The 10,820-nt window shown below is 26.9% G+C and overlaps 1 protein-coding gene across 1 annotated transcript in view; it reads right to left on the bottom strand.

The window, feature by feature from the left end:
- Positions 1-335: 335 nt before the first annotated feature.
- LOC132935664 (zinc transporter ZIP1-like) overlaps positions 336-10,820 on the bottom strand; it is a 40,936-nt gene continuing 30,451 nt past the window's right edge. Inside the window, exon 5 of the mRNA XM_061002267.1 lies at positions 336-688. Coding sequence (XP_060858250.1) covers positions 666-688 — 23 coding nt within the window. The 3' untranslated portion in view covers positions 336-665. The remainder of the gene's footprint in view (positions 689-10,820) is intronic.

Raw genomic sequence — 10,820 nt, 5'->3', positions numbered from 1 at the left:
TGGAATATAATAAAGCTAAAATGCTATGACTAAATTGAGATTTAGGAATGGGAGGTCTGTGTTTAATAAAATTACACTTGGAACACAATTATTAAATCGTTGGATTGATTTCCTCTACTTAATTTGTCCCATTCAAGTACTGACTACACCTAACCTAACTTACTTTACTCATCTTACATGTAATACAACGCCAGGTTCAAGTCAGTGAAAAAATATATAGTACGCTTTAAAATATATATTTTTATTAACAAGAAAATAAGCGATACCAACATTGTAAATTCAACAATACATTTTAAAATAATTTGTAATTTGTAAAAAGGAGAGTAGGTAAAAAATTATATAGGTATATAATATACCTAGGTATATAATATTATATTGAAAAATTGAAGTTTTTTTTATATAACATAATATTTATGTACCTAGTTCCTATTTTAGTCTGGAAGTACTACTGTTATATTTATTTTGTACTTAAATATGGCATTTAATTAAATTGTAACAAAATAAAGTTTATAAACTATGCAAAAAAACACTAAAAAATAGTATTACTAGGTGATTGGGTCAATAAATAGTGGATAAAATCATAACACATAGAATCAAGGAATTTATTTTAAAAAAGTGTTTATGAGATTCATCTGCACACATATCTTCATCCAAATTCTTCAAACCTAGGCGGATTGTTGATAGTCAGCTGAAAAAATATCAAATTGATTTTTCAAAACAAATAAAAATTTAATAACGAAGAGCTTACTAGCTTAAAAACGGTTTTATTACAGTATTAACCATTATATAATATGTCATGTCATTTTTCATGTAGATAGAAGGACGTGATGTCGTGATACCCGCATGGGTTGTCTCCGTCTTACAAGTGCGTAACAAAGCAAATTTTACCCTCAGCAGAACACGTGTAGCTCTGTTAATTTAAAAATTAGAGCGAATTGACTTCTTATAAAATCTAATGGTAAGATTAATATCTAGGCAACCTCGAGGGATTTTTGTTAAATTTTATTTTTAACGTGAGTTATGTGTAGGTATTTAAAAGTTGTAAATTGTTTGTACACTTTAAAATACTCATAACTTGCTTTAAAATTTAAATATATTAAAATGCCCATGAGGTTGCTAAGATAATAATCTTACCTTTAGATTTTATGAGAGGTCAATTCGCTCTAATTTTTAAACTAACAGAGCTACACGTATTCTGCTGAGCGTAAAATGTGCTATGTTACGCACTTGTACTGACGGAGACAACACATGTGGGTAATAACTATAATAAGTAATAGATTATTATTTCAATTTATACTGTCACAGATTATTTTTGTATGATTTCTAAACGATCATGGTAAGTGTAGACTATGTACTTATCGGTCTTTGACCCACATCAGATATTAGTATACACGTGTATGTTAACATGAATATTATCAGCAGTAGATCAAAGCATTCGAAATTGTAATTGTTTGTACATCTTAAAATCATGGGTGCAACAGCCTGCCTACCAAAACTATTAATCTAAAATAACCCATAGGTGACTTATATCTAAATCAATAACGGATATTTTTTTGAGTCTACATCGTAGTCAGGGGAGCTAACCCCCCCCCCCTAGTTGCGCCACTGCTTAAAATACCTACTCATAACTCGCTTTAAAATTAAAATATAGGTAAAAATAAAACCTATGGAATTCAGTAGATAATATTCTTACTTCTAAGCTTCTTACTTACTTTTCAATAGATCAATATTTACTCTAACATTAAATATGAAAGAGTAAAAAATGAATTTTTCATGTTATGAGTTTGTAAGACGAAGAAAACGCATGCCGTCCTCTTAACGATTACCCAATATTTATAAACATAGAAAATAGCTACTCAACCGGCAAAAATTTAGGTGATTTTTAAAGTTTGATTTAAAAATTATATTTGTATTTATATAGACCAGTTTGGACCTTGGATAGGTTGGAACCACTTACCAGTTTTAATAATATATATATTTGTCAATGGTAAATAGTTAAACAAAAAATGTTCAATAAAAAAAAACTGTGAGGCGAGTCAGTAAGAGTACTGGGATTTTCTTTGTAAACATCTAAACCCATTTCTAGTGGCACTTGATATTAATATGAAGTATAAAAAACTTGAAGACTCGTTATTTTTCCATGGATCATTGCGGCGTAAAGGCGCTTTCACGTAGCTCACCGTAAAATATGGTTTCTTGAAAATTATTGTAGAAATATGGTTGCTCCCCCCCAACCCCAATTTGATATAGTCAACATTTATTTTTTATAAGCATTTAAAGTTCAAATTTTGACAAAATTAAAATCGAGAAAATGTGTTAATTATTTTGAGTTAGAAATTCATAAAAATTGTATTTTAAAATGTAATACAAGATCCCTTGTAAGTTTGTCAACCTTTGTAAAAAAAAAATACCAATAAGAAAGCAAAATTACATTTTTACGAGAGTTTAAAGTTTAAATTTTTACAACATTGGATATTCACTCGATTTCCCATGTAGCTATTTTCTTATTTTGCTGTAATTTAAAAACTAATAACTGTAGATACTTCATATGACTATTTTATTAATTCTCATAATTGATACCCTTTTCAAAATATTCTGAATCGTTTTGAGCTATTAACTAGAAAATTTCATTTTTCAATTTTTTTTTAGTTTTTTTTCTATAAATGTTCATAACATTTTATTTGTTTGGTAAAAAAAGCGTGAAAAAGTAATAAAATAAGGCTTCTAATATATTTTTACAATATATAATAGTTGAAAATATAAATAATACATAGGCTCAATTTCTTTTTATTAGCATTTAAAGTTCAAATTTTGTCTAAATTTATCAAATTTAAAACTAAAAAAGCGGGTAAGTGAATGTCACTTCGCTATATAGTAGGTACCTACAAGTGGGTCAATGTATAATGGATTTATCAAATATAAGTCATATCATAGGCTGACTGGCCAAGCTTTGAATTGTTTTTCGTCTACAATGATATTATAGGTATTATTGACTTTCCCCCCTACGAAAAAAACTGTTCAATAGACCTATTGAAATCTGCGTTGACTGCAAAAACCGCACACTTTTGATAAAATACAGGTCAAAACCGCACACTTTTGGTAGGTTAAAAGTTAAAACCGCACACATTTAATAGGTCATAACCGCATAATTTTAGAAATTGTCGTATCCAAAAACCACACAGTTATGATTTTGACCCCAAAAAGATCGATAAACAAAAAACACACTTACACACGTGTATATGTACAATTAATAATTTGTTCTATTTTTTTTTAAATTTTATTTAAAAATTTTAAATATCAATTTTAAAAAAACGTCAACTTAAAAATGTATAAATTCAATAATTTAAAATATTAATTTAAAAAAAAATGTAAAACAAAAAATGTATAGGTATATTAAAACATTTTAAATATCAATTTTAAAAAAATGTCAACTTAAAAATGTATAAATTCAATAATTTAAAAAAAATGTAAAACAAAAAATGTTTAGGTATATTAAAAAAAATTTTATTTTAATTTAAAAAAAAATTAAAACTTTCAAAGTTTGATTGGCTGAAACTGACTGCCGACGTTTTTTAAAAACTTTATACGATCTCCGTCACGTAAAAATTCTTCCCAAAATTGAAACAATAGTACATATCACATAATCTTATCTTTTCACTATTTTTACTAAATTTAGTGTGCGGTTTTAACCCACTATAAATGTACGGTAATTTGTTATACAATGACCGTTAAGCTGTAGGCTATTGAACTTTTTTGGGCTAAAATCAAAAGTGTGCGGTTTTTTGGTGCAACCGAAAACTGCCCCTAATTTTTTCAGGTAAAAATTAATGATACGTAACCTCAGCTCAAATAAAAAAAGGCTCTGATCCTCCAAATATAATTTCATTTAATCGACATTAGTCGAGGTGGTATTTATTTTTTTGATAGGAAATTGCCAAATGACGAATGGTATAAATATACATATGTTGTGAACAAAATGAATAACTCAATATAATAATAATACAAATATCTACACAAGGATAAATCTGTTATTATCGGGTCAAGTTTACAAAAAAAAAGTTAATCGTGGGCCAACCATAAATTTTCCCACCTTAATAATGTACATGTGGTAGGTCACATATTATACCGGGTCATTCATTTAACGGAGCTAGGTAAATTGGGTCTGCGATAATTTGGGTTTGTTTTGAAAGCTTGAAGTTGAGTCCCGGGTATAAAAAGGTAATAGGTAAGTTGGGTCCCGGCTATAAATCATTGGCGCAATTAGGTCTAAAATATTAAAAACTCAAAACTTAAATATTTCATACTTATGTAATTTACTTTTGAATAGTTATGTTACAATAATACGTCATATTGCATACAGTGGTACACCGCCTGGACACCAATTTTATTAATTCTACGTATGATGTTAATGTGTGTATATACAGGTATTCTTATCGCGGATTTTATTACACTGGCTGTAGCCACTTTTCTCCAAAAATTAAATACCGTAATGTCGTGAACTCGTAACTTTGATTAAACCTAATAAATATATATACGAGTATACGAGCGTATACAAGTGTTAGTATTATTCGTATCAGTTAGTAGTTATTATCGATTTTGATGATGATTACGTACAGATACACGTACGATATCTGGGCTTTTAAATATTTTTTGTAAAATTTGACGTACTATATCATTTAGCGTATTAACATTTTTTCCCGGTACACAATTTTTTAATCATTTATACCATATATTATTTATTTAGAACATAATATTATAAAAACCACATATATTTTAATTTATATATTTTTTTCCGGGACTTACCTACAACCTTTTTTTATCCGGGACTCAACTTACCTACTACCTTTTTTTTTTCCGGGACCCAATTTACCAATACCGCATTTAACAGTTATTACTACTATTTAACTAATTATTTCAAAATGTATTGATGTCTTTGAAAATATTTTTTCATTTTATATTCTTATGATTTTTTAATTTATAACTTTTTAGAATTAGGTACCTACAATATAGTCTATACAATTTTAATTTCTCTTCGAAATCTGAATATTTTTCTTTGTAGGTAGTTTGGTACAGGACAAGTAGTATATGAGTTATAACTTTATAAGTATTTAAAGCTTTGATTAAGGAAATGGAGTGGTACCCGGTTACCCCGCAAAATGTCGTTACATTACTACGCTTATTTAAACTTAAAATACTTTTAACTCATAATCGATTCGTATGTATCGAAATACTTCAAAAAATATTCTGCTTTGGAATATAAAATTTAAACTGTAATATGCTGTCGTTCAAAAAAGTAAAAAACTTTGAGAATAAAAATAAGAAAAAATAAACATAATATATTTTTTAAATGTTGTTTTTAATGAATAGAAACCGCGTGTAAAAATTGTTTTCAGAAACATTCATACTTTTTGAAATAACGTGTGTTCAATGATAAAAGAATCACCTTGTACCTATACATAAGTATAATTCCAATGTCTAAATACATATTTTGTTTAAATAATTAATTGCCTTCAGATAAACTCAGTTTAATAGCGTTATTAATTTAGATGGTTTCCGGTTCGGTGTTTGAAGTGAGATAAAAATATATTATGTTAGTTGATTCATCTAACAAACGATGTTTACATGTTTAGCTACAAGCTAAAAAAAACTTAACTACCAGCTTAGCTGTCAGATTTTAATTCATTGTTTTGGTTTCCGATAATATATCCTGCCTTTTACTGAACAAACAAGATAGTATTAATACAATATTGTAGTATTGTATCTGAAATTTATTATTGTAGGTATGAAAGTAAATCATAATTAGATGGTTTTTATTTTATTACCCAGGTTTTTTTAAGTTTACTTCGTGGTTTGTAATTTTGTATGAATCAAATTTATTTTGTGGGTGGACTGTAAAACTTACAGTTTACAATGTTTATTGTAATTTGGCAGCGAATTTTAGAGTCTATTTCGAAACGTCCGTTGTTTTTAACGTTTTTATTCAATAATTAATTTTTTATGTTTAATTGTTATGTTACCTATATTATACTATTAGAATAATTAAAATTGTAATGACGTAGGAAAGTGAGTGAATATTATTTTGATTTCTGATAACAGTTTATACCTACTATTATAATTATTAGAATAATTTGTATTTACAATTTAATGATGTAGAAAAGTGAGTGAATATTATTTTCATTTCTGATTACAGTTTATACATATTATTATACCTATACATTATATTATTTTAATATTCTGTATTTACAATTTAATGATGTAGAAAAGTGAGTGAATATTATTTTATTTCTGATAACAGTTTATACCTACTATTAACCTATATATTATATTATTAGAATAATTTGTATTTACAATTTAATGATGTAGAAAAGTGAGTGAATATTATTTTTATTTCTGATTACAGTTTATATCTATATTGCGTAATACACTTTTCTGCTATTAATTAATATATTAATATATTATCTTTCGTTTGTATTTAGCGATGTTTTAACTTATTTGTTTACCACGGAGGATATTGCACTATAATTATTTGTCTGCATTAGGTATGGTTAAATAGTTTCGGTTTAGGCATTCGATTAAGCAGTAAAGTTTGTTTGCAACATTAACATTTATTTAACATATTCAATAAAGTTTAGATAGTTGATTCTATTATGAATATGCTCTTGTAATATTGAGCTAGTAAATATCTAGGTAATAATAATTATCGAGTTTTCCACTATTTCGCTTACGCGATTTGGTACCATTATGTAGCCCCCCCCCCCCCCCCCAATAAGGAAAGTATCGTTTTTGCTTTTTTTCTACCTTGTCTTGAATTTGCTTTCGTCTTATAATTCGATAACCACAGATATTATACCAGATGGTAACATTATATATTAACAATATAATATGTATACCAGTGGTCGTCAACCGGTTTGATACACTAGGGTATCGCTTATGTGTCGCCAAACAAATTGTTTATTTATATTATTATTAAATGTTCAAAATATTACGACATTATTATAGCGTTATGACGTGGTGTTAAAAACCACAGATTAGAAAAACAATTGTGAAAATACCTAGTCTCATTCTTAATTTACATAATATAAGTTTAGAAAATTGTACCCTACCTATTATTTCAGAAATCCATTAGTATTTTTTGAAGAGTATTTTAATGGATCTAAATTCGGGTGTTGTCGTAAAAAATAAGGGTTGAGAAACACTGCCCTATATAATATAAACATCTATGTGTAATGTGTATTATACTACTATTATAAGCCGTGTAATGTATTAAAGTCTTAAATTTGTTATCAACCTATGTTTAGTGTGACCATAATTATTCCTGTCCTAAAATTTAAAAATTACCAATACTAACTGAATACAATTATGCAACACTTACTATTTAATTACTACGCTAATTAATTTTACTATAATGTAAGTTAATATTTTTAAATCATAAAATAAGATAACTTACACAAAATTTAAAATAATATTATCATATATGTATAGGTAGGAATTTATTGTATATTATTAATTTACGATTGAATAATGGTAGTGGACACTGATCATTAGTTACTACCTCAGTGGTCTAAATACCTATAATTGTACATAGTAAATGTATTTATTTACATTAAAATGTAAGTATTACATTTTCGATAATGCGTGACAAAAGCTGGACCATATTTAGTAAAGGGTGACGCAGACAAGGGTAGGCCCAGTATTTTTCAATTGGGGATGTTTATTATTAGTACTATTTAGGAATAAAATTTTATAGCACTTGTATGCAAAAAAAATTTTAATTTCAATTCTCTGAATTATGAAACAAATTTGAAAGCATTTTATAATGCTAATGAAAATGCTATAAAATCCCAACCCTTGTAGGTAATACATTTAAATTTTAAATTAATTTGTTGTGCTAGTACCAAAGACATATTATACAAGGGGACTTATGGGACAATGGGAAGGACATAACCTCTAACCCCCTCCTCCGCCTGGACATTACACTGGACGCAGATTCTAAAATCGAGACGTCTCCTATATTTATAAGATGTATAGGTAGGTTGTAGATATGAAAACAATATTACATCTATACATAAGTGGCACTTGGTAGAAACTCATGTGAGTGCAATACTGAAATCGCTTATCATGATTTACAAATCCCTTGGGTGCCTGCCCCCGCCCCTCCAAATTCTTACTAATATTTTACCATGATTACTTCATGATAAGTAAAAATAAAGATTTTATCAAATTAAAATTCCATGATAAGTTGTCAAAACGCCATGAATCATAAAACCACAAGTTAGGAGTCATTAAACTTATTTTTGGCATTAGGTTAGTTAATTGGTACAAGAAAAAGTATATTTTTTTAAATTATTTTATTTATTTTAATTGGACAATTAATAAATATATTAGCATATTCGTTATTTATTTGTTAACATAAATAATAACAGTTAATTATATAAAAATAGATAATATTAATATACTGTAGTATAAACTATAAAATAATCAAGGTTTTTAAATATTATTTTAGTTAATGGTTATACCTAATTTTATCGTAATTTTAAAAATAATTTTATAATTAGAAAATTAAAAATAATCCTGTCGTTATTTTTATAATTTATTGAAGTGGTCTATGACTTAATATGATTATTACTTAAATTGCATTATATTAATTGTGTCAACTATAAAATATAATATTTGTGACTGTTGTCAAAATTATATTCTTGCCCCCAATGAAAAATTACGATATGTACGAGTTCACCCTCATGCCTCCCAAAAAAAAATAAATGCCACCACTGTATATTATAATATAAGCCATGTAACAGTAGGTGTTATACAATTGTAATTCTCGTTTTGTCGATAAAGCGTTTTATAGAATCACAACATCGATATAGATTTAATTAATAGGTACCTACATTGTACAATATGGGTCACTATGTTATCGACCTCTCATCGATATTATTCGGTACGTTATTATCAAGTTACAGAATTTATATACAGACTAGATGAAGAAAGTTGTGACCCGTGTGGTTTATGACGAACATGGCGGCATGGCGCATAGGTTAGATAAACTATTATTGTATACCATTATCGCACAGCGCCGTTACATATATTGATTTCGTTTTCAATATTTTCATTATTAATTATTATCTTATTAGTGCATGGATTCATTATTATGCTCTAAGAGTTGTATTTTTATGATTATGATTCCAATTCAAATTATAGCTAATGAAATCAAAATTGTATGGATTCTAAACTCCCAATAGTCCGATAGCGACATGTCTTTTCAATTCATGAATTATACCCATTGTACCCATAGAGGCTAGAATGTGCGTTTCATATTTACAGTTTAGTTGTGGTACCTACGAGCCAATTGTCGATATAAGAACCACGACCAGCACCATCGTAATGTTGTAGTGAAATCGATGTAACATAAATCTGTATGGCTACCATAACTATAACTTCTAAAAACGATACAATATCTATTGACTATTAATTTGGATTATTATTTTTATTGTTTATCGTTTAGGTACTATTATTATAGCGCATATATCGTAATATTATATAGGAGGACTTTTCAGTGGTTTCAAAAATATATTACTTATAATATAATATTATAAAAGTCCCATTCAATTAGATACTTTTAAAACGTTGGTCGTCAGTGTAAATACTAAATTTTAATAATTTATGTTATTTAAAAAAAAGTTACCCAAGTAAGTATTATACCTATAGGTTACTGACTGTCGTATTTGTATTAAATCATTTTTAATTAATATAATAAATTAATTTTTTCTTAAGGAATATTTCGATACATTATAACACTAAATATTATTATAACAATAATTATTGTTTCTACATATTACTACATAATATTAATATGTTCTTTATTGAATATTCCCAGCGGCATATAAATTAGGTGGAACCATGATTTTTTCTGTGTAGGAGGGTTCAATCAAGAAATGTATTTATATATATTTTAAATTATAAAATGCTTTTAAAATATAATATTATATGGGTAGATATTAGTTATTACTTATTAATTATTATGTATTAACATTGAGTATACATTGTAATGTGTATACCTATCTAATTAGTAATAAGTATATATTATTATTATTATAATACAATGATATAATAAGCTTTATATTTTTTTTGTAATCACAATAGTATTTTATTATATTATACTCGATGTTCTAACATTGGTGAGTAAAATATAAACGTTAAATTTAATTTTAAATAAGTGTTCCAGGGCCAATGGTCAACTCTGTTTGTTAAACTACTGATACAGGACGACTATCAGTGAATGTAATCTTTATACGACTATACAGTTCTGACATAAGTACATAAACATTTAAATGGGTAATCTTTAAATATTTAATATTAATATAATTATTCATCCGAGTAATTTTGGTAGGTATAATATTGATGAACTACTAAATAATTTACTAACAAACTTAAATGCAAGCATTTATACATTGTTACGATAATTTTATTTCTTCTAGAATAAAATAAGCAATTTGTAATTACAGTGGTACCTAATAGCATTGGTACTTTATCGGGAATTCGAGACACAAAAGTCAAGAAGTGACATATCTAATGATAATATAATAGTTGATAAAACCTATATAATATGTACAGCACCTCAGTACAACAATAAAATATTGGTCGATGAGCTATTTGATTATTTGAAAAATTCTTTAGGAAATTTTTTTAATCTGTCCACGTTTTAAATTTTATACAAAATATATACAATGGACAACACTTTCTCTTAAACAGCCACATACACAATGGGTTGAAATATTTCAAAAGCATTGTAATATTTAATTTTCAAGACATACCTACATATA

This window comes from Metopolophium dirhodum, chromosome 1 (genome assembly GCF_019925205.1).
Source record: "Metopolophium dirhodum isolate CAU chromosome 1, ASM1992520v1, whole genome shotgun sequence".
Taxonomy (NCBI): domain Eukaryota; kingdom Metazoa; phylum Arthropoda; class Insecta; order Hemiptera; family Aphididae; genus Metopolophium; species Metopolophium dirhodum.
The sequence above is the reverse complement of the archived record's forward strand: the minus strand, read 5'-3'. Positions and strand labels throughout refer to the sequence as shown.